Source organism: Rhinoderma darwinii, chromosome 2 (genome assembly GCF_050947455.1).
Source record: "Rhinoderma darwinii isolate aRhiDar2 chromosome 2, aRhiDar2.hap1, whole genome shotgun sequence".
Classification (NCBI taxonomy): domain Eukaryota; kingdom Metazoa; phylum Chordata; class Amphibia; order Anura; family Rhinodermatidae; genus Rhinoderma; species Rhinoderma darwinii.
The window spans coordinates 92,237,944-92,263,947 of NC_134688.1; the positions used below are offsets into that span (position 1 = coordinate 92,237,944).

Here is a 26,004-nt window from a genome sequence, read left to right on the forward strand (position 1 = left end):
AAACAAGTTGGAAAACACACACACACTTGTGATAAACAGCTTGTAAAGAACAAAGATTACAAGATATCCCAAGTAGCTGAAATGTGGACATTGATGTGGATCGTGATTTGGCTCTCCATAACAATGCTCATCTGTCACAGCATGAGGCAGGAAGTGTTACCTTAGGGAAATTGGAGTAGTAGAGCGGCAGGCATCAGAGCTATAACGTCAATTAAATGTACCGCCACAAAGGAGTAGGATCGTGAAAATATTTAATCTAATGTACAGCAAAGAGGCTTGTGAAATGCTTTTCGTTTTGTCTCATATGAATATGATGCCAGATGGTAAGAATTCTTGTAGTAAAATATGCTTTATTCTAGGTGATAATCATTTACCCTTGTTTGTTGGAGAGTGACCTAACAGTAAGACCACTAAATGCTGATTTCTACAACAAAAGTACTGTTTTTATGGAAATATTACATAGCGCCTACCCACAAGAATTTTAAAAAAAATTCACTTCTGTGGGAATAACGGAAACAGTGTAGCTCTCTGATCTCGGCTGTTTCTGTACTTTCCAACCACCTAGTCAGTTAGTGGTTTGAGAGAGCTGCAAGATAAAGAGAAGGACGGACGGTAGGGTCAGGGAACCCCGTTCTAGAGATAGGTGCAGGTCTAGAGGTGGATCTTGCATACATCGGCCATTTATAATGAGACCCCCACTGATCTAACATTGATGACCTGTCCTAAAAATAGGCCTTCAATATAAAATGCTTGGAGAACCCCTAAAAAGTGTCTGTTATGAATAAATAATGTGTATTAGGCTGGGTTCACACGACCAGGTTACGTCCGTAATGTACGGAACGTATTTCGGCCGGAAGACCCGGACCGAACACAGTGCAGGGAGCCGGGCTCCTAGCATCATAGTTATGTACGACGCTAGGAGTCCCTGCCTCTGCGTGGAACTACTGTCCCGTACTGTAATCATGATTACAGTACGGGACAGTTGTCCTGCAGCGAGGCAGGGACTCCTAGCATCGTACATCACTATGATGCTAGGAGCCCGGCTCCCTGCACTGTGTTCGGTCCGGGTCTTCCGGCCGAAATACGTTCCGTACATTACGGACGTAACATGGTCGTGTGAACCCAGCCTTACACTACAACATGAGTTTGTTTTTCCTCTAAGGCCCTATTCACACAGTTTTTTGCAGGCAGAAAAATCTGCCTCAAAATTCTGTTTGGAATTTCGAGGCAGATTTTGACCTGCCTGCACGCCGTTTGCCACTCTATTAGCTTCGTTTTGGGCGAGCGGGCAAAAGATGCAGCGAAAAACGCTTTCTCTGCCTCCCATTGATGTCAATGGGAGGTCAGAGACGGAAACGCCCGAAGAAAAGGCAAGTCGCTTCTTTTTCCGACAAGCGTTTTTTGTTTTTTTAAATGAACGGGAGGCGGTTGGAGGTTTTTTTGCCACGGTTTCCGCTGCAAAAAAAACTCAGTGTAAACATGGCCTAAAATTCTTATTTTTAAGCCAATCAACATCTCTCAAATATTTATAAAGTACACTGCTGTATGACATTTTATTGTTCAGGCCCGTTTACACTGGCAAATTATTGCCCCAATTTTCTTGATTCCGATCATGGCAAAAATTGGGCAGTGTGATTAGCGGAAAAGATGGACTATAAAACTATCATTTATCACTGGAGTTCATTGATTGCGCCAATGTAAAAACTGTTTTAGGTGGCATAATCTGTAAATGCAAATCTGAAAGTCCAATCAGTTCCTATGGGCAATACCTTTCTTGTCTACACAAGTTTTCTTACATTACGCCAATTGTATTTGTCCAGCCTACCACTGGGCACACAGAACAAATTCACCAGTCAGGTAAAGAAAAATTTATGTTTAAAGCATACCTAACCTTTCAGATGACTTTTCAGAATAAGATGTTTTGTGTGTACATGAGGAATAACACAGATTCTGGCCATTTTATGACTTGTATTTTCCCTCTACGTGCTCTCTCTAATCCTCCGTTTTCTCTAAACTAGTGGGTGGAGCCTAACTGCTGTCATGTCTCCTATACTCCGCATACAAACAGGACATCCCGCAGGCAGGGGGAGAAATGCCTGATAACTGGACTAAGAGTCATTTTTCTCTAATAAGATATATTACAACGTTTCTTATATTTGCTTATACTATGGATTTATGCTTTATGGTTTGTTAAAAAGTTAGTGACCGTTTAAAGAGTTTCCCATCACAGTATGTTATGGCATCACTCATTGGTAGCTGGGGGTCCCTGGGAAAGGCTACAGCATGTTGCATCAACATTGCATCTCACCAATTTTCATACAGCAGTCTTCGTCTGAAGCCCAAAGCTCTAGCATTGCTCAGAATTCCAAGTAGCTGTGAAAGACTATTAAATATATATAATTTAACTGAAAATTAAACGAGTGCCAAGTTTTTAATATGCTTTATACAGTTGCAAGAACCTTTTGGAATTACCTGTATTTCTTCACTGATTACTAACAAAATGTGGTCTGATTGTCATCAAGTCACAATTATAGACAAACTCAATGTAACTAAACAAACAACACACAAACAGTTGTACTGTTCATGTCTTTAATTGAACACATTCAGTAAACATCCACAGTGCAGGGAAAAAAAGATTTTAAATAACCTGTAGATCCTCCTTTAGCGGCAATCACCTCCACCAAACATTTCTTGTAGCTGCAAAGAACACAAATTATCTTCCTTTTAATCCTTCTTTAGTCGATTTACTTGTGTGCTTTGGGTCTTTATCTTGTTGCATCACCCAACATCTCTTCAGCTTGAGGGCAAGGACTGGGGCCCTTGCATCCCCCTATAAAATGTCTGGATACACCTTTGAATTCCTTGTTAAATCAATGATGGCAAGGCATCATTGCAGCCCCAGACTATGAAGCCCCCTCTACCACGCTTCACAGTTGGGATGTGATTTTGGTGTTCGTGTGCAGTGTTTTGTTTTTTCACCATAGTTTGAAGAGTCTCCAGTAGGTCTTTTGTTGCTTCCCTTGGGTTTTTTCTCCCCTATTTCAGGATTGCCCGTTGAGCTCTTGAAATGATCTTAACAGAACGCCTACTCCTAGGGAAAGTAGCAAAAGGCCTGAATTTTCTCCATTTGTAAAAAATTTGACTGTGGATTGATTAACACCCAGTTCTTTAGAAATGCTTTTGCAGCCTTTTCCAGCCTTATGTGTGTCTAGAACACATCTTCAGAGGTCTTCTGAAAGTTCTTTGCCTTGAAGCACGGTTCACACTAACCAAGAACAGATTTGTCAGTAACCAGGCTTTGTGCGCCTTTATTTAATGAGTAAAGCACCTGTGAAACCCACACTACCAATCTCATCTCCTTAAACACCTTCTGTCCATAAGCTCTTGGAGAAGTCACGAACGCAGAAGTTCACTTACTTTTTCTCCCTGCAGTGTGGATATTTACTGAATATGCTTAATAAAAGACATACAACGGTTTGTGTGTTATTAGCTTAGCTTGATTGTGTTGGACTATAACTGTGACTTCGATAACAATTATACCACATTTTATTAGTAATCAATGCAGAAATCAAGGTAATTCCAGAGGGTTCTTATTGCAGCTGTATGTTAAAAGTATGTTAAATTTGTGCAATCCGACAAATGAAGCCAAATAGAAGTTCTAGTGAGAAAGAAAAGAACAGCAAGAGGAAATAGATGTCTCTATGGAGAAGATTTGGGCACTTTTTTTTATGTAGCTGATCCACCACATTAAGGGTGAGTTCACACTGAGTCTTTTGGCCCGGATTTTGGACGCGTAAACCGCTTTTGGCCGCCTGCAGGAAAAAAAGCAGCATGTCCTTTCTTGCTAGTTTACAAGCGTTTTTTTGGGCAGCATTTCTTGCCCGCGGTCCTTGCATTTGCTTCAGTGGCCGTGGACAAAAAGCGGAGCGAAAACCGCAGGAAAAAAAAAAGCACAGACCGTTCAAAATCTGCCTCAAAATTCCTTGGAGTATGTTCACACGCTAAACAAAAAACGGCTTTAAAATACGGAGCTGTTTTCAAGGGAAAACAGCCTCTTATTTTCAGCCATTTTTTAAGCATCAAATGTATTTTAATGCGTTTTTTGCGGCCGTTTTTGGAGCAGTTTTTCTATTGACCCAATGAAAAATGGCTCCAAAAACGGCTCAAGAAGGGACATGCACTTCTTTTTACGGGTTTGTTTTTTTTACCCCTTTTTCCTATTGAAATTAAGGGCAGCTGTTTGGAGGCGTTCAGCTTCCGTTTTCTCAGCCCTTTTTCAGGGTGCTTACGGCCCAAAAAATGGCTGAAAATAAGCCATGTGAACGTAGGAATTCTGATGCAGATTTTTGCAAAAAACTGTGTGAAGGGCCTAAATCTGGGTTCCCACACAGTGTAAAGAAGAGAATTTTGTGCAAAAATATTGCATCATTTACAGTAATAGCAAAGTGAATGAAATTTGACAAATCTCAGCCACAAGCTGCGGAAAAAAAACCCGGAAAAGTTGCGCGGAAATTGTTATGCAGTGTGACTTCATTCAGCAGCCTGTCAAATTATGCTGTGGGATGCGTGCAGAGATGCGGAGTTTTTGGCCCAAGGAATTGAAAAGGGAGCATAAATTCTGCAACAGGTCAGATTTGTGTTTTCGCAGTAAAAACCGCTAGAGATCCGCAGGTGCACATAAACTTTGCTATAATCAATGCTTTACTCTAAAGGTCTTGTTCACATAGTGAGGATTTTACATGTATTTTTCAAGTCAAAACAAAAGTAATATAGAAAGGAAGGCCTTAAAGTGTCTCCTCTCCTGGATCCAATACTAGTTTCTGCAGCAAATCTGTGTGAACTAGGCCTAAATCCAGAGGTAAAACCACTGTGGAAAAAAATAGCATTTCCCACAGCAGATTTCTGTGACTACATTACCTACAGGTCTTTTTTTTTTTTTTTTTTTTAGAAAATCTGCAATGTATCCCGCCTTCGAGAACACACACTCTAAGGCCTTATTCAGACGAGCGTGTCCATTTTGGGTCCGCAAAAAACGGAGCGCATTTCACGCATATTATGTGGCCTCAGTGTTCCCGTTTTGGTTTTGGTTTTTTTCTCATCATTTCTTTAGCAACTGTTGCATGAAAAACACGGACAGCACACAGATGTTGTCCTTGTGCTGTCCGTGTTTCTCATGCACCCATTGACTTCAATAGGCGATGTGGTCCGCAAAAACGGACCAAAATATGACATGCAGTGAGTTTCACGCAACGGACACACACTGCGTGAAAAAACAGACGTGTGAATAGCTGCATTGAATTGCATAGGTCCGTGTGCTGTCCGTTTATTTAACGAACAGCACAAGGACGTATAATACACTTGTCTGAATAAGGCCTAAGGGTGTGCTGAAACCGCATTTGTTTTTACAGAGATTTGAAGCATTTTTCAATACAACTGCGTTTTACCGCAACCTGCATCGAAAAACGCATCAAATCACGGTAAAAAATGCATGCGGTTTCAACCGCTCCTCAACATCTGAATATACCCTAATAAATAGGATCCTGTTTTTGTAAGTCAGTTCTGCCGCTGTGAATTCTGAATCATTTTTAGCTGAATGTTCTTGGAGTCTAATATATAGAACAATGAATACGTTTAAATGGATGATGCGCACTTATATGAAGAACCCTATTAACCAGATGTACGCTGCAGCACATAAGACACGTCTTCCATACATAAAAGGTCTCTGAAGCCCCTTGTGCAGCAAACACTCAAATAGATCTAATCTTCAGACGCACTTATATACAGTTTCCTAGCGCTCGCTTAAAATCACCCAATTGTGCATGGAATCGCAGTGCTAACGAAAGGAGAACTGACGAGATAAAAAAAACATCTAATGTGAATCAGCTTTTTACGTATTGCTACATCTGAACCACTCCTATTGCTGCTTATTGATGTCAGCGATATAACTAGATAGAACAGTAGGAGGAAAAATTATTTCTGTGTTCTGTTTTGTAAGTGCACTATGACCTGAAAAATGTGGACGTAAGAGGAAATATTCTGCAATGGGAGGTTTACATGGCAACCATTGCTGTGTTACTCTCCTAAAGCCGAGATATAGTAGGTAAATGTAGGATTGAATCCAGGTAATAAGCCATGTTTGGTATAATTAGGAAGACATCACATTCAGTTTGTAAACCGGTGGCCCAAAAGAAATTAGAAAAAAAAAAAAATTCTATCTACTTCTATTTCCATCTCAGACATTTATGGCATACACACAAGAGATGCCATAAATGTCCGATAGAACCGCATCTATCTCCAGAACGGGGCCCCCAGACTGCGTCCTATCTTCTGCCGATGTCGCTTGGCTTCGGTCACTGAGTTACAAGGTAGCCAAATTTTCCCATAAAAAGTGAATTGGAATTACGAGCACAGCATAGCAAGCTTTTCCGTTTCTGTAGCTCCCGAGTTCCAGAACAGCGTAGCAAAACACGCTCAGCTGTTTCCGGGAAAACCCGACTATCTCGTTACTCAGTGGCTGGAGCCCAGCCACAGCAGAACAGGTGGGACATGGGCCCCGTTTCAGGCAGCGCACAAAAAAATGGTGACAGCACACTGCGAACACCAATGCCAACTAAACCACTAAAAATAGATAAATATGCATTGCTGCTGAATCTACTTACAATAGGGAGGGTACAGAACCCCTAGTTCACGTCATAACCAGGAAGTGACCGCCCATATGCAGAGCCACCCATAGCAGAACCAACACCTATGGTTGAAACAATACCATGGAGTAGAACTAAGAACAGAAGTTACACAAACAATTTATACATCATTTTACTGGTCTTGAAAATTTAGATTCATATATGTATCCTTTTTTTTTTTTTGCTACTATAACTTCGTAGGGTTCATAGGGTTATTCCAGTCAGAAAGATTTATCACCTATCCGCTGGATAGGTGATAAATGTTCATTTGGTGGGGTCCGACTGCTGGGACCCCCAGTGATCGCAATTCTCCTCAGCCACATGAATGTCTCTAGGAGGAGTTTGAATGGAGTGGCGGTCGAGCATGCATTCTGCTGCTCCATTCAAAGTCTATGCCAAATCAGATGAAAGCTCTCGACCGCCACTTCAGGTCAAAGGCCTGATGCACACGACCGTGTTCGGTCCGTGATATACGGTCCGCATGTCGGCCGCTTGTCCCGGACCGTACAAAGTACAGGGAGCCGGGCTCCTAGCATCATACTTATCTATGACGCTAGGTGTCACTGCCTATCCACGTAACTACTGTCACACACTAAAACATGATTACAGTACGGGACAGTAGTTCCGCGGACAGGCAGTGACCCCTATCGTCATAGATAAGTGTGATGCTAGGAGCCCGACTCCCTGCACTGTGTTCGGTCCGGGACATGCGGCCGACATGCGGACCGTATATCACGGACCGAACACGGTCGTGTGCATGAGGCCAAACTCCCACGAGCCATGGTCATTAAGCTGGGCGATGAGGAAGTCGGACCCCCACCGATCTATCACCTATCCAGTGCATAGGTGATACATCTTTCTGACTGGAATACCCCTTTAATAGCAGTTTGTATGAAAAGTTTGGGTAGTTGCACCTTGAGATGTTTTGAGCCTTTTCAGTCAGTAAAGGAAATATACCCAAACAGAATCACATAATATTACAATAATGGCTATCCCAATACAGGATACCGACAGGACATCAGCAAAGAAGAGGCTTGGATAGTGTTAAAATGTATAAATACTTCATGTTTTCTGTCAGTAAGGCTGGGTTCACATTGTGTGTTTTTGTTGCATTTTTTTTAGTTTTGATAAAGTCCCATGTCTCTCAATGAGAGTTCATCAACCAAAACAAAAAAAAAAAAATGCATGCTAAAAATGCAACAAAAAAAAAAACACACACTTTAGGTCCTGTTCACATAGAGTTTCTTTTGCAGGCAGAAAATATTTTTAACTGCCCACAGCCATCCATTGACGCTAATGCAAGGATTGCAGGCAAAAAACGATCAGTAACGAGCACCACACGTTTGTTCTGCCTCACATTGACTCAATGGGAGGTCAAAGGTGGAAACCACGGCAAGAAAGAACACGCCACTTAAAATAAATAAATCAATTTAATTTTTTTTTTAAAAAAAGACGCCTCTGCCTCTCATTGATATCAATGGGAAGCCGCTTTTTGGGGTGGATTCCGACGCGGTTTCCATGTTAAAATCAGCGCCAAAAAAACTCAGTGTGAACAGGGCCTTAAATACTGACATTTTTTTGCCAACAGACTTTCTAAAGTTATTAAATCTCTGATCCACAAAGATCAGAATGGTTTCATACCAGGTAGCTCTTCCTTGTAAAATATCAGAACGCTTTTTGGAACTATTCAGATTGTTCATATCGGCAGTGCCCAGTTCTATATTGTCCCCTTATGCCGTAAAGGCCTTTGATGGGGTCGAGTCGAACTTCTAAATTTTTCTTTAACACTTTTGTTACTCACTAAGCCAATTGTGAGAGTTTTTGTGAATGGACGCCTAACAGATAGTTTTATGGTATCCAGGGGTACAAGACAGGGATATCCTCTGTCCCCCCTCGTTTTCTCGCTGTTTATTGAAACTCTTGCTACTCTAATTGAAAATGACAATGGACTGCTGGGATTTGGGGTGGAAAGGGCAGAGGACAACATTTTACTTTACGCGGATAAGATTTTATTTCCAATGGGAAAAAAAAAACACAGGATAAGGACTCATGCACACATCCTTCACCATCTTAACGTCTATTTAAAACGGATCAGTGTGTCTGTTGTGACATCCGTGTGGTTTCCGTTGTCACTCCGCATCCGTTCTGTTGTTGCGCTTTAAACGGACGTTGTGCTTCTGTTTGTCTTCCGTTTTAAACGGTCCGTTAAAATCCATCTTGTGTGTTGAATGCAGGGAGCTTTGGCACGCCCTGTCGTTGCTTGGCAACGGATACATGAAAAAACGGATGGCACACGGACGCCTTTCGTGTGCCGTCCGTTGTTTTGACGGACCCAAAGGCTTCAATGGGCGAGACGGACACTGAAAAACAGACAGAAGTAGGACATGTTCTACTTTTGACGGAACAGACCCGGAAGTGCAAATGGCCCCATAGAAATGAATGTGTGAGAGTGCTAACTGTTAAAAAAATGGATAGCACCTTGAAGAAAATAACTGAAGTGGGCATGAGGCCTTAGGGTATGTTCACACGCTTACTAAAAAAACGTCTGAAAATACGGAGCTATTTTCAAGGGAAAACAGCTCCTGATTTACAGAAGTTTTTTACGCAAACTCGGTTTTTTACGGACGTTTTTGGAGCCGTTTTTCTACAGAATCAATGAAAAACGGCTCCAAAAACGTCCCAAGAAGTGGCATGCACTTTTTTTCACGGGCGTCTTTTTATGTGGCGTTTTTAAAAAAAAAAGGCCTCCTAAAAAACGCCCGTCGGAGACAGAACACTATTTCCCATTGAAACCAATGGGAAGATGTTTGGAGGCTTTCCGCTTCCGATTTTTCAGCCGTTTACGGGCCGAAAATAGCCCGTGTGAACATACCCTTAGTGTACAATATACCATAGATAAAGTTCAAAGAGTGGACAATTCTCTGGATTACAGATTAAATTAGTCAAAATCCATTCTATATTTAATGGATCCAACCAAAGAATTAGGGTATGCTCACACGCTTAGCAAAAAATGTCCGAAAATACGGAGTGGTTTTCAAGGGACAACAACTCCTGATTTTCGCTGCATTTTTTAGGGCCGTTTTTGGAGATGTTTTTCTAGAGTCTATGAAAAACTGCTCCACGGCTGAAGAAGTGACATGCACTGTTTTTTTACGCGGCCATTTAAAAAAAAAATCTGCTTCCGATTTTTCGGACGTTTACGTGAACATACCCTTACCTTCCACGCCTAATAAGATTGTTCCCCATACTGACAATTTTAAGTACTTTGGGATAAATATTTTTAGTAAACCTGAGGATTACATATCCCTCAATATCATTCCTCTGCTAGACAAAACTATGAGCAAAGTCAGAGCATTGATTAATTTACCTGTTTCCAAAGCAGATAGTATTGCGTTGTTATAATGCTGCCCCAATTGTCTTTTTTAGGGGGCATTCATAAGTTTGGAACAATAACCTTTAAAAAAATAGTTTTATAGTAATTATAGTCGATTAACCCCTTGCCACCGCAGCCATTTTTTGTTTTTTCATTTTTGCTTTTTCCTCCCCGCTTTCTAAAAGCCATAACTTTTTTTAATTTTTTTTGTTAACATAGCCATCTGAGGGCTTGTTTTTGCGAGGCGAGTTTTTATTGGGACCATATTTGGGTACATACAACCTTTTGTCTAATTTTTTGGGGGGAGCTGAGGTGACATAAAAAAGTAATGTGGCGTTTCTTATTTTTTACGGCGTTCATCCTGCGGGATACATAATAGGCATCACCGTGTATGTGAAAGTCCGAACTGCGAGAATATAACATTATGTTTGGTTTTGTTATTTTTTACATTACTTTAGGGGGAAAATGTTTTTTCGTTTTTTTATAATAAGTTGCTTGGGTGGGTTAAACCCTTTAACAGGAGCAACAAAATGGCAGACCTGGGGGTCTGCATTAGGCTCCCATGACAATCATCTGCACCCCAAGATCATATCATGGGAGGGTCAGAAGAGCAACAGAAGGGCCTTCACCCTCTTTCTGAACTGAACCGCAGTTGCTATTAACCGCTCCATCAACGTGGGTAAACGGCCGGGATTGGAACTAGCTACAATCCCAGCCGTTACAGCGAAGTGTCGGCTGTAACATACAGCCGACCCCACTTAGTAGCTCCATACTGCCCCCCCCCCCCCCGCCATCGACTATGTCAGTAAGGGGTTAATGAATTAATGTGGGGGGGGGGTGTTGACAACAAAAATAACTAATTATTCCGGAGAAAGAGGACGGCTTGGCTTTATCAAACAGATTGTACTTTTTTTTTTTTTACAACGCCCTTGCCACTTCTGCTCAGCGACAAGACCTTGGATGAGCCGCAGAATGTAGAGTGGTCACGGAAGGGAAATGCAGAGAGGAGCGGTGAGGTGAGTATAACAACTTTTGTTTTAATGTCCGATTAAGGGGGGGGTGGATGGTGCATGGCCGCGGTCGTTGCGCCAACATTATGCATTCACCTCTTAATAAATCGATCACACCCTACTCCAGCATAACAGATCGCTATGAAACGCCAGTCTTAGTAAATCTGCCCCCTGGAGATTTCTCCGACTTTTTACTGTTCTGGAGTCAGGCCAACTTGGCTGCAGAAGATTAACCCTTTCATGACCTGGTGTGTTTTTAGCCTTCATAACCAGAGCAAAATGTAAACTTTTGGAATGCTGCATTCTAAAAGTGATTTTTGTTTGTTTTGTTTCTTAGTATACCCCAAAATTGTATGGGTCATGCCCCAGCAAATTTCACGTTTATTTTTGGCATACATAGACACTACATCTAGTGATCGAGTTTGCCAATCATTGTTTTGGCCCCGGCTTCTGCATTCAGGAACATATCTGTTTTTAGGGCTCTTTGTTAGAGGGACTGATTATTTCAGTTTCAGTCACAGTATAGGATCTGACTAACAGTGTGACAGTCCAATTCTGCCAAATGGCACTGCGTGCAGGAGTGAGCAGTGCCATAAGATACAGCATGTTAGGGATCAGTCCACTATCCTGTTATTTAATGTGGTGTGCCTGAGAAAAGGTTAAAAAGTTACATTAATTAATAACTGTTGGAGATGGGCTAAAGGGGTACACCAGCCTAAAGCATTTTTCACCTATCCACTGGATAGGTGATAAAAGCTAGAGCAGTAGGGGTCCTCCTGCTGGGACCCCCACCAATCGCCAGAACGGAGGTCTCCATTACTCCCAGGTACATGACAGTGGGTAAGAGTTCGGGGCTGACTGAAACAGCCGAGCACAGCCAGCGGGCGAACCACCACCGATCTAGCATTTTTCACCTATCCAGTGTTTTAACCGACTAGAAAAATGGGAGGTATAAAATATCTCTAACATTTGTCATAATTGGAAACGGAACTCCTTTGAGGAATTGCAGGTGGATTTTTATTTTCCCCAAAGTGAGAGATATTACAAATTGTTCTTGAGTTATAACAGGACATATTGGGATAGATTTATTAAAATGGTAGTCAGGATGAAGCCGCGATCACACACACACACACACACACAGTTTTGATGTTGTTTTTAGTCACATTTCTTTGAGCAAAAGGCAGAAGTGGATCCAAAAGGAGGGAAAGATTTAAGGAAAACACTGGCATGCATCTCCATTATTTTGTGTCTACTCCTGTGTTTGGCTCAAAAAAACAAAAACAGATCCCAAAACTGTACTAAAAACTGAGTGTTGGATCCTGGCAGGCAGAAACTGCGCACAATTTATCACAATGGCCCATGCTGTATGATAAATTTTTCACAGCTTGTTAGACACTTTTCTCTTATGTCACCTTATGGCTGGCATACTTTACATCAATTACGCCAAGTACGCCACTATTTTGCCACAATTTGTTCAAGAATTCTGGTGCATTTTGCTTCGTAAATTTTTACGATCGTTTTTGTTTACCAAATTGATAACTTGCTTGGTGACTAAATGAGATAAAAGATTCATTCCAAATAAAAGTCCTCTGTTCATGTGGATAGTGGAATCTTTACATTGTTGTCAAATGCTTTTGGAGCAAAAAGCAATAGTAAATCGGTTTACTTTATTTTATCTAAAACAACCAATTTTCTCAAGCTGATTCTTCACAGCAAACGCTTAAAACTTCTAAATAGCAGGATCTACTTTAATATTCTATGTGAGATAAGTGGCCCAAAGTCATTTAACCCTTTACTTATTCAAATCCGTAAAATAAAAAAAATAAAAAAAAGGGCTGTCTGACAACTTTGATGCTAGCTTTTAATTTGGGTCAGCTTGGTCTCGACTGAATTTAATACGGGCATCCATCTCAGTGTGTGTCAGCATCGCGTGATCAGTAGCCCAAAGTCAATTTAACTCTTTGTAAATATGTTACTTGTTCAAAATCCATAAAAAGCGTCCATCCTCCCATTTTGATGCCAGTTTTTATTCCCAGAATCACTTTGGGCCAGCCTATACTTGAACTTGATGCGGGTTATCCCTATCTGTGTGTTGGCAGTGTGAGATCAGTATCCCAAAGTTATTGAAAACACCTGCTACTTATTCAAATAAGTAAAAAGTAGCTGTCTGCCAACTTTGAAGCCAGCTTTTATGCCTAGAACCACATTGGGCCAGCATGAACTCCATTCAATTTGATGTGTTTCATCCCGCTCTGTGTGCCAGCAGTGTGAGGGTCAGTACCCCAAAGTCATTTAACCCTTTAAATCACACTCTTGGTTGTCCACTTTGATGCCCATTTTTGTGCCAATTATTTCTATTTAAAGGCTGCTTTCAACTTTATTCTCCTCATGGCACCACAGTTAATGTAATTTATGATTAAAAGGGTTTTCCCTTATCCCCTTTTACCTCCATCTTCGCCTCTGTCTGCCACTTGTTCTCTTCTCCGTTTCGTGGGAGGCACTCCTCCTGTTGATTTACTTTTCAGGCCAGCGGCTATGTACTGATGTAATCGCGCCGCTGGCCTGAATGTGCGTGCCCCCGATGCGGATATATAGGCCTGGCAGCTCAGAGCGGTGTGAAGAACTAATGAACGGCTCCAGGGCTGCGACTGTACACATCTATGGAGCTGCAGAGGTGGCCGGGTGCTAATTTGCGTGACCCTGACTATACCCTACAAACGATAAGTCAGAAAAAAAACTGTACAAGCTGAGGCACCGCTGCAGTACTGCAGTGGTGGCCGTAACCCTAGACAATCAGCAGCAAATAAAGAGGGTAGTCCAGGGTGGAAATAGACAAATGTCTGATGAAGGCTACAGCTTTTAAAATTAAAGGTATTTAGTAAAGATCTTATATTTGGGTTAGCTGTCATATTACACTGGATTAAGGAGATCGGCATACCCCTTTAAAATAGTTTTCCATAGATGCTTAACCAGTAAAAATAAAAATTAAATTTTTGTGAATAAGAACTGGACGAATAAGAAACCAACTTCAGCATTGGTTGGTCAGAGCACACAGCACAGCTATAAAAAAGCAAATAAACATTAAGCCCGCCTGATCGAATAGTATGGGCGTAACTAATAGGCTGTATGCCAGCATGGTGCACTACATGTATCCGTATGACTGGCACACTTATAGAAGCCATATCTGTGTGCAATGATAATACTAAGAAGCCACCCCTCATGAATAGTAGGCATGATAGTGGATGTTAGTCTGTATTTTGCACCTGTGTAATCTCACTCTATGTAGCATTGTGGTCTATCTGCATCCTGTTGGAAACTGGTGTATAACCTGCCCTCATATGATTTAGTATGGCCTTTTTCAGTGATTTTAAATCAATACGATTCTTTTTTTCTGTGATTTATTAAGCATTTATTCTCCATAACTGCTCTTTCCTGGCGGCAATAGTTGGGTGTTATTAACTTAAAAGGGGTTTGGCCACTGTTGCTTCATACCTTGTCTAAGGCCTCATGCACATGAACGTAGTGGTGTGCACGGGCCGTGACTTGCTGCTCGGACGGCCGCGGAGTGTCACCCGTGGCCGCCCGCAAATCGCAGGCCGTGTACATGGCCCTGTGTATTCATTTCTATGAGCCGGGACCGCAAAACACGGCCGTAAGAAGACATGTCCGTTCTTTTTGCGGTCCAGGCTCCTGGGCAATGCACGGACAGTGGGAAAACACTGTCGTGTGCCATGAGCCCATTGAAATCAATGGGACCGCAATTCACCCGCAGATTTGCGGGTGAATTGCGGCCGCAAAAATACGTTTGTGTGCATGGGGCCTTAGTGTTAAAAATTGAGAATTCAATGTCTGATACAGAAAAGTGTTTAGGAATATCATTAGTCAGAAAACGAAGTAATAGCAGCTGCAAAAACAAACACAACCTTTCGATTCAAAGGCCATGACACTTGACATGGAAAAATATATTTTTATATAGGTTAGTGGTTACCTGAAGCAGTTTACTAAATTTCAAGCTGCAATCTTCATTCCATCATTCATTTTCATTCCCCTGATATACATTTTGCAACCTGCACCTAGTTTATGACTTTTCTTATGTGGACATGTCCATCTCAGTAATACATACTGGATGTGAGCTCTGTGACTCCAGGATGCTGCTGCTGTCATTAGCGGTCATGTATCTGTACGGCTATTCCCTAATACAGGAGCAGTGTGGTGTTGAATCGATGTCAGAAGTAGCACCACAGCAAGCTATGTAAAAGTGCTGCACAGACTCTACAGCAGAAAACTGATAGGGCAAGAAGATAATTTGGACAGTTGCTTAATTTTGAATTTAGGAAACATGTAAGTAATGCCATTTCAGCCATCTTGTATATAGGCTAACCTTAACACACAAAAATCTGTGACATTACATTAGATAGTCAACAGCTATCTTAGGTAAGGTTCATACCTCATTTGGGTGCAGTGCGCGCAGTTTGCTGCGCAGTTAGCACGCCATGTTCTCTGTTTTAAGTGCCGGAGCTGCCGCTCATTAGTGCAGCGCCAGCCTGATCACATCATCCTAAGCGTGCCGGCGCGAATAGGAGCAGGGCAATTGCTGTAATACATAGCCACAGACTTACTCTTACGGCGAAGATCAGAGAAATCGCTAATATCTGCCGTTAGCTCCTTAAATGTCACAATCAAAGCACAATCTCAGTTTCAAAGGGAAACTGAGAAGGGGGGGGATCCCACTTTGATCACATCACAGGGAATCCCTGTGACGCGATCAAGGCACATTCCTTAAATGGACAGACAGTCTAACAGTGCCTGTTTACTATCAGTACACATGCCAGCACATTAAAAAGTTAATTTAAACAAAAAAAAGGAAAACATGGGGTTACAAATTTTGAACCAGAATGTGCCTCACATTAATAGTAATTAACCCCATAATGCACCTCACACTTCAACCCAACATTGCCCATCATGACTGAGGTACATTACTAAATAGATAAGTTGGCAAAGTATTGTTTTGGTATCGAGAATCGCAATACTACACTAAATATTGGTATAGAAGTCAAGATGATGGTATCGACACAACCCTAATGCTGTTTTTTTGCTCCATTTTTTCTGGGAAAGATTTGAAGACTTACAATGTGATTAGAACATGTGTGTTTGTGAAAAATATAAATCATCATGTTAATATAGCACCTTGTATAAGTACAATGTACAGCCTAAACAGGGTCACTTATTGTCTGTGTGAACAAAGACATATATATCACAGTAGATCTCTGCTTTACCAAGGTTGCCTACCCCTGACCTAGGAAATGTGTTCGGCAAACCGTTTCAAATGGTCCTGCCAGACTGAATCCCCAAATGTGGTGTGAACCTAGACTTGTGTGTATGGCCAGAATATATGTTAAAAAGCAAACTATTACTTTTTGTTACTAAAAGACCTGTTATGGGTGATCTATGGCAGTCTGTGAAAAATGTAATTTAAATACCAATCTATATTGATAATAATGCTCGCATATATAACATACATAACTAGAGAAGTGATGGGGTGATATTCATGAATAATGGAAATTATATACAGGAATGATGGCGGGCTGGTATATACAGGGATGTTCGTGGTCCAGGTATATAACTCCCATCATCCCTGCATATAGGGAACACAATGCACACAGCAGTTGCGGATAGATTATAGCTTCTTGTTAGTTTTAGGTATTCCTGCGTTCATCAGGAAATGCTGGGAGTTTTTGTTTCGCAACAACTGGGGGGGGGGCACAGTTTGGAGACCACTGCTCTATAGTAAACATCAAGTTTTTCTACTGGGACCTTACCAGCCACAACACAGTGACTCCTGGGGCTCCAAACAAAGCAGGCATCACTCACTGGTAATGCTTGTTAAGACAAGTTGGGTGCCAGGCCCTGGTGGTCAACTACCAAACCACTGCAAAATATTCCAACAAGAAAAAGTAAGAGGTCAGCACTCCAAGTAGCAGGTGATGGGCACTTAATCAGGCTCCAAAATCGAAATATTTAAAGCGGCACAGTGGTGACTCTTGGTGCTCACCAGTGATCAAAATATTGCTCAATTTATTTCCATTTGCCTCCTGAACCCATTATTTTATTTTTTTTAAAAGGAGCAAAATATGTCAATTGTGTTGATAAAACGTAGGTTTTGATTGAAAGAAAAAAAAATATTAACTCACTAGTTGTAGTCATTCAGCAATCACCAACAATTGAGGTTCAGTAGCACCTTAAACTTGAAGTGGCTCCGTGCCAGGGACCACAAAGACTTTCGGTGCTGCTTGAAGTTCTCCGCTCCTAAATCCAAAAACAACTGTTAAGAACTTGGGTAATATTAACCACAGTGCCCATTATAACGGTCAACAACAATGTCAGCCAAAGTCTGCAACTATAGAGCAGCCCCAAAAAAGGGAAGAGACAAAAAGGTGTTCAGTGTCTTGGTGAATGTCTTAAGGCAGACAGATTTGCCATTTCTGCATCTACAAAGTAGTAGCAAAAAACGAATATATGTTCACATCGCCTTTTGTTACTATGTCAGGCGCATAAAAAAGTTTTTAGACTCGTTGCGTCAGACTTACAAAAATATCCAGACATATGCGGTGATGTCCTCTAACACGGATTTTGGGCAGATATATGCCAGAGAGTTTTCAGCTCAATATATATATTTTATTTTTTTACAGTACTTAAAACCTAGGCTGCTACCCTTTCCAAAAGAACAAAAAGGTATATGTTAAGGTGGAAGTTTGATTTACAATGAAAATCAACGGCAGACATTTTCAACTGTATAGTAATATACCGATGAATACATTTGCATCCCGGTCAATGTTTAGGTTTCGTTTCTTTTTTAAAAGTATAATTCAACTGTATTGCCCAAACCTCATGTGATTTTTTACATCACATTCACAATGTCACACACTGCCACTTTAACAAAATATGTCCGCGTACTAAACGTTGAAAAAACAGCATGTCTGATTATACCCTTAGGCTACATGCACACGTTGCGTATTTTGCTGCGGAAAATACACACCAAAACCACAGGAAACCGCAAGAACTTTGCAGCAAAAATTGCCTCAATGTGCGTTTTTTGGTGCATTTTTCAGTGCGCTTTTTACGTTTTGCTGCGTAAATCGTGGCGTTTTCATGCTGTGGGTTTTGCTGCGTACTTCTCTATAACTGGGTGATAGAATTCGCAAGCGGAATCGCGGGATAACTTGACATGCCGCGGTTTCGAAAATACGCACTGCGGGTCAATTCTTGTCCCGAAAAATACCGCAACGTAGACATGAGATTCCCCGGAATCTCATTGCCTATGGTGGTACTGTATTACGCTGCGGTTTTACTGCACGTAATACGCGTCGTGTGCATTGACCCTTAGTCTCTTCAGAGGTAGATATATAGGTAAAACAATTGCCAGGATCATACATTTCACAACCTCTGTGATAAGATTGCCTTGGCCTTTGTCCACCATAAGAGCATTTGTGATGCATGTTAAGGTTCATGTTAGTTTAAGGATTTAAAGGAAAAGTCCAACTTTATCTTCTGATATGTGATAGATATATTCCAGAGCAGAGGATTCACATCAATTTCCAGAATTAAAGAGTTGTGGCACTTGGAACATCCTCAAAACTCTTTGGCACAGATCAGCGATTGCTTTAACTAAGAATTTATAAGCGTTTCTCAGAAAGAGAACCCAATTAAATGAAGTAATTAAGTTTGATGGTGATCGAAGAAGCGAACACGTGACAGGTACAATTCTCAGTTACATGGCTGTTAGGCTGGCAATTACCCAGTCACACGAGGAAAAATAATAATAGCATCCCCTCTTTGTTCTGACCATACCCTTTAAAAAAAATGGCTGCAATTTCACCTTCATGTCATGGGTTTCTGTCAAGACTTATGATACGAAAGTCCAAAATGTTGTTCAGCAGCGGAAGAAAGACTTGGAAAGAAGTAGTATGCATTATTTTGTATGCAGGCAAAACACTGCTCATTGTCAGTCTCCATAACTGGAGGTTCATTTTAAGTCTGTGTTGTCGATACGCAGAGATATTGTGCAGAGATCCATGTCGCAGACACAGACTATGTTACACTATCTCAGAACGGGGGACGGATGGACATGTAGCATCCTGCTTCATAGATAACCAAGTTTAGGAGAGGCGATTAACAGCCAAATCACTGCCAGCACGCTATTACCCTTGTACTCTATTGGAACATTTAATTAGTCCATTGGCTGCAAAGTCAACTCCAAATGGGGTTGTCTTCTGCTGGTCCTTAGGAGCCCTCTCGTATAATGGGCCGATTATTGTGTCAGAGCTTGGGGCCACTGGAAAATCCTTTGGTTCTTTTGTGGGCCAGTCTAAACAGTTTACATGTAATGAAAAGATCAAAGATAAATAATAAAACAAATTTTTTTATTATCTTTTTCTTATTATTACAAAGATACAGAAACCCCACAAAAGGACAATTTATATATATACACACATACATACACATATATATATATATATATATATATATAAATAAATACACACACACACACACACACACACAAAGCATGTGTCCCACAGTAGTCAGGGTTGATAACTTCATCCTTAAGTCGTCGTCGCCCCGCCATATTAACCCATTAAAAAGGTTTTGTGTTGCTTATGGGCTCTGTTGCCTATAGCCTCAGGAGTGTTTGCCAAAATACACAGAAGATGGGGAGAATGGACATCTTAACAATAAAACTATTACCTACAGTTGATCCAAATTTATTGGGAATACAAAAAGAATCATCGTTAGCAGTATCTGTATGTGTCGCTCATCTAACATTCCCATTACATATGCAGCTACGATCAAACATGGCGGCATACAACGATTGGAAAGGTCCTTCTGATGCTCGGAATGATTTCTTGGTGGTTTGAAAAATTGCAATGTGTAAACGGGCCTTAAGGCCTCATGCACACGGCCGTGCCCGTAATCACGGTCCACGATTATGGGCACAGCCGGCCGTGGACAGCCACTCGCATTTTCGGCCCGTGCTCCCATACAAAAGCAAGGGAGCTCGGTCCATAAAAAGCAAAAGATAGGACACCTTCTATAAAGGCTTTCTACGGCCCGGACACCTTCCCACAAATATACGGGAAGGTGTCCGTAGTCAATAGAAATGAATGGGTCTGTAATTGCGGTCCACAATTCCGGACAAAATCTACAGTCGGGTGCATGGGGCCTACGGCACTTGCGCTAAAACAATGCAATGCCAATCTAGCTGAATTACACATCCTCCACAGATCATAAGGGGGAGAAAAACAAAACAAAACACTTTTTCTTTTTTGACTGGAAAGAATAATACGGCATTCCTTAAAACGAGTTTTCTCGCAATAAATGTACCGTGTATTTACAGGGTGAAATCTTTCGCCTTTAGGGCAAAGTCTCATCCTATTCCTGTTCAAACAAGTGCATAAATAACATGGTGAACATTACAGTAAAGGTATTAAAAATGTGAAGGGTATTTAGGGCTCTGAATTAATTTTTGTGACTGGTCTAAAATCTAAACTAATTAAGCGGTCTGGTCTGGGGTCTGAATTAATTTTTGGGGCAGACCTGAAACCTGAATTAATTTTAACGGCTGGCCTGAATTCATTTTAGGGGCTGGCCTGGGGTCTGAATTCATTTTAGCGACTTGTCCAAAGTATGAATTAAATTAAGGGGTCTGAATTAATGGTCGTTTTCAGAACAATGAAGTTCTAGGTGTATTCACACAGTCGTTTGAAAAAAACCAATGTTTTCAGAACGCCCACATTGCTTTCTATAATTCTAAAAACAAAACAACCCCTAAGAACAGTGTTTTACTACAGCACGGCGCAAGCATTAACAAGCTGCGTAATTACGGCATTCTGTGTGCCTAGTCATGTTTCTTGGCTATGTCCTTTCTGATCTGCATTTCTGTTCTAAACTCTAAAATGAATATTTCCATGCAAACAAATCCTCTTAATTCATATAGGATTAACTGTTATGTAGTATTTTGCTATATTTTTTTACTTTGTAGCACCAGATATAGATTAGTTATGAAACTATTAAACTGGAATCACATGCAGTGTTTAGAGACAGCTTTTGTTGCGCTTTATCAGTGGCATAACGATCGCAAAGGGTGTGACGGCAACTGGGCCAAGAAGAAGAGGGAGGCCATCCCGATCCCCCTCAGGCTGCCACATCAAGGTCCCTGCGCCAAACAGCGTCAGAACGTTATATGGGACACAGCACACAACGTCCAGCGCCAGGATATTGAGTGCTGTGTTGCATACAATGTCCTGACACTTCCCGATGTCAGGACCTGATGTGGCAGCCTGAAGGGGATCCCGGACGGGCCCCCTGGGGTGAAGAGTAACAGTGAGTAATATATATATCCAAACTTGAGGTGGGTTTGATCGGGGTGGGGGGGTATGGAGCCCAGCACAGGGCCTGGGTCTAGATTGTTATGGCCCTGCTCCTTATTGTCCATTTATTAGTTGCTAAAAATGAATTCCATTAAAATCAGCCAAAAACCTGTGAGGTCAAGACGCTCACTATACCACTAAAATTCCTTGAGGGGTGTAATTTCCCAAATGAGGTACTTTTTGGGAGTTTCCACTGTTTTGGTCCCTGAGTGGCTCCTGCAAATGCGACATAGCGCCCAGAAACCAATCCAGCAAAATCTTCACTCCAAATAGCGCTCCTTCCCTTCTGAGCCCTGCCGTGTGCCCAAACAGCAGTTTACGACCACATATGGGGTATTACTGCTCTCTGAAAAAAGCGTTTTATAATTGTTGGGGTGTTTTGTTTTTTTTATCCATTGTAAAAATGAAAAAAAATTGAACTGAAATTACATTTTCAATGCCCAATTCAAATAAATTTAACAAAAAAAAAAAAACGTGGGGTCAAAATGCTTGCTAAAACCCAGGATGAATTCCTTGAGGTGTGTCGTTTCCCAAGTCACTTTTAGGAGGTTTTTCCCGCTTTGGTTCCTCAAGAACTTTGCAACCCTGAGGATCCACCCGTCATCGATCCCAAGTTATGAACCTAGATGTGATCGATGACAGGTGGATCCTGCGCGTGTCACCGAAGCCATCAGTCCTGTTGACCTGACTGATTTGGGTTTGAGCTCTAGATACAGCTTCTATGTACTGTATGCAAAATACATAAAAGCTGCATCTCAAAAAGTAAAAAAAATAATAATTAAAGAAAAACCAATTAAAAAGTTATCTAAAGTCATCTAATTTTTAATTTTTTTAATAAAACGTGCTCAAAAGCTTTACAAAGCCTTTATATCATATAAACTACCTAGAGGGTTAAGAAACTTTCTAAATGTGGTTTTGAATACTTTGAGGGGTTTTTAAAATAGTGATTAATAGGGAGAAGTGAAAGTATTCCAAAGTTATTACCATAAAGTCACACGTCCCATTTGAAAAACAGGGCTATGTCCAAAAGGCCGAAACCTTTAGTCTATCTCCTAGGGGTTAAAGGGTTTTTTCCCCATCCTGGACATTTATGGAATATTCACAGGATATGCCATAAATGTCCGACAGATGCGGGTCCCACCTCTGTGGGATCCGCATCTATCAAACATTTATGGCATATCCTGTGGCTATGCCATAAATGTCCAAGATGGGGAAAACCCCTTTAAGCCCGATCGCTACAACTACTAAACTATATATGGATGCTGTAATACAGTACCGATAGAGGTCCATGGAGCCCTTCTGTGCTTCCATATTCCTCAGATTTGTTCTGCATAGAACCATAGCCTTTGTCTGGAACTATGGTTTTTTTCATCATAAATATATGGTACAATGTGATAAGATAGAACATAATTTGTTACACATTATTTACCAATTGAACAACAGTCTTAGGTGGAGAATTCTTGTTCCCAAGGAGGAATATTAAAGATATTATATTGTATATGTACTGCAGCTTCAAATTCCAAAGCAACATAGTCGAACCTACAAAGTATACAATAACACGCTAAATATAACATCCAAATCTATAGAGGCACATGTGGCCTATTTATCAGAGAAAACATACTGTAGAAACTTAACCACATGATCCCAGCTATTTGACCCTTGTGATTAGAAGGGCATACTTTTTAACCCTTTACTGGTTTACAAGCACAAACTTATAATACAATGTCGTCCGCACAGCAGAGGCTTACCTTGTTCTGGTATGTGTAATGGCAGGGTATGTTCACATGTGGCAGTTTTTTTGCTGAAATTTCAGAAAATCTGCTGCATATATCTGAATGGGGTAATTTCTGCAGCATATTTATGGGTTTTTAGAAACTCAATTCAGATGTAACAGATGCAGACATTTTGGCAATCTCGATGTAAATATACCCTAAAGCCTCCATCAAACGTGTTTTGGAAGGTTTTTACAATGAAAAACATAAAACGCTTAAAGCGTTTTTTGATGCAATGTTTTTAATTGTACATGCATTTTTCCTGGCGTTTTTTTTTTAAAGTGAAGGCGACATGAAAATATATTTTTTTTTATCATATTGCTTTTAATATGATATTAACATAAATTTTATTTATTTGTGTTCTCACGTTCTACTTTTTATTTCGTTCTTATTTTTACTTCTCTATGGGGCTGCCATTTTTTTTTCATCTCTGTATGTGTCGATTAAGGACACATACAGAGATGGAATACGGCACAAACAACCCCATAGAGAATGTGAACGAGAGCCGTTCCATTCTCTGAAGCGTACGACGCTCCCACACAGACCAAAACGAAGCTCGTTCGCAGAGCGAAATCCGGCGCCATTTTCATGTGGACCGGAAGCCACTGCTGGACAGTAAGATGATGACTTCCGGCTGCGGCTTCTGGCCATATGTTCAAGGAAGCGAAGGCGCAAGGAATAGCAGCGGGGGCGGCAGGAGAAGGTAATTTATGTTCGTGTATGTGATGTGTGTATTATGTTAGTGTATGTGATGTGTGTATTATGTTCATGTGTTATACGGTCTGCTGAGCCATGTATCTAATCCTCCTACACTGTGCAGTCGCTCAGAAAATGGCGGCACAGTGTAGGAGGTTTGAAGATTCAAACCCCTCCTTCTCCTGGCACTAGCCAGAAGAAGGGAGGGGGATTGTGTGAGGACACTAGAGAGAGTGTGTCCACCCCAAATTTGCAGCATAAAGCAATGAGGTTGCTTTACCACATTGACAATGCTGCAATTTTGGGAACTGCTATCTCTAGTGCCCAGCACATGGAAATATTATAAATTAGAATCTAATTTATAATATTTCCAGACTTGTGAAAAAATGAAAACAATAATCACTTAAATAATAATTGTCTAGCTAAAAAAAAAACAAAAAAAACATTTTTTTCTAGTGACACATTCCCTTAACCGGTTAAGGACTAGGCTGTTTTACAGCTAAATGACCAGAGCAAATTTCACAATTTTGCTATGCGCTTCTTTAGATGACTATAACTCAGCAGGTGAATAAAGTTCATCTTTGAATTTTACACTCTTTTTAAAGGACAGATAGGGCTTTGTTTTAGTGGCATTTGTCAGTATATATCATTTTTTTTTTTTTCTCTAAAGTGGGCAAAATTGGAAAAAAATGCAAGAATTTAACAATTGCGTCGGTTTATGCTAGCATTTTTCACACACGGTATGAACCACGGCCAAAATTAATCTCCTTTCACATTCTTCCACTTCTCCCGTGCATGGGGATACCAAATATGTGAGCCTTATTCACTGTGCGGGCATGTGCCAGGGCTTGGCATAAAAGGAGGCTTTTTGGCCTTTTCGGTCCAGGAATTTTGCATTTGATTTTTAGCCGTATACTGTTTTCTGGGGGGCCTAATGCTGCTGAAACATTAGAAACACCCCATAAATGACTTCATTCACACAAGTAGACCCCACAAGGTTTCCTTCAAGGGGTTTATCATATTTTTAGACAGTCCAGTTTTCTTCTGAAAGTTTCTTGAATAAGATGGAACAAAATAAAATTAGCTTTTTTTTTTAACAAATGCGTCAGTTTATGCTAGCTTTTTCACACACAAAATGGACCACGGACAAAATTCATCGCATTTCACATTCTTCCTCTTCTCCCGTGCATGGGGATACCAAATATGTGTGCTTTATTCATGGGGATGTGCCAGGGCTTGGCATAAAAAGAGGCTTTTTGGCCTTTTCGGTCCAGGAATTCTGCACTTGATTTTATAGCCGCATACTGTTTTCTGGGGGGCCTAATGCTGCTCAAACATTGGAAACACCCCATAAATGACTTCGTTCACACAAGTAGACCCCACAAGGTTTCCTTCAAGGGGTTTATCATATTTTTAGCAAGTCCAGTTTTCTTCTGAAAGTTTCTTGAATAAGATGGAACAAAATAAAATCAGCACTTTTTTAGCAAATGCGTCAGTTTAGGCTAGTATTTTTCACACACGGTATGGACCACGGCCAAAATTCATCTCCTTTCACGTTCTTCCACTTCTCCCGTGCATGGGGATACCAAATATGTGTGCCTTATTCACTGTGCGGGCATGTGCCAGGGCTTGGCATAAAAGGAGGCTTTTTGGCCTTTTCGGTCCAGGAATTCTGCACTTGACTTTATAGCCGCATACTGTTTTCTGGGGGGTGTAATGCTGCTGAAACATTAGAAACACCCCATAAATGACTTCATTCACACAAGTAGACCCCACAAGGTTTTCTTCAAGGGGTTTATCATATTTTTAGACAGTCCAGTTTTCTTCTGAAAGTTTCTTGAATAAGATGGAACAAAATAAAATTAGCATTTTTTTAGCAAATGCGTCAGTTTATACCAGCATTTTTCACACACGGTATAGACCACGGTCAAAATTAATCTCCGTTCACATTCTGCCACTTCTCCCGTGCACGGGGATACCAAATATGTGGCCTTATTTATCACATAGAGATGTAGGAGGGCGGAGGATAGAAGAAGATTATTTCACATA

The 26,004-nt window shown here is 40.9% G+C and overlaps 1 protein-coding gene across 1 annotated transcript in view; it reads right to left on the minus strand.

Annotated features, from left to right (window-relative positions):
* Window positions 1–26,004, minus strand: part of VDR (vitamin D receptor) — a 161,521-nt gene that overhangs the window by 121,859 nt on the left and 13,658 nt on the right. Inside the window, exon 2 of the mRNA XM_075850127.1 lies at window positions 17,255–17,369. Coding sequence (XP_075706242.1) covers window positions 17,255–17,267 — 13 coding nt within the window. The 5' untranslated portion in view covers window positions 17,268–17,369. The remainder of the gene's footprint in view (window positions 1–17,254; window positions 17,370–26,004) is intronic.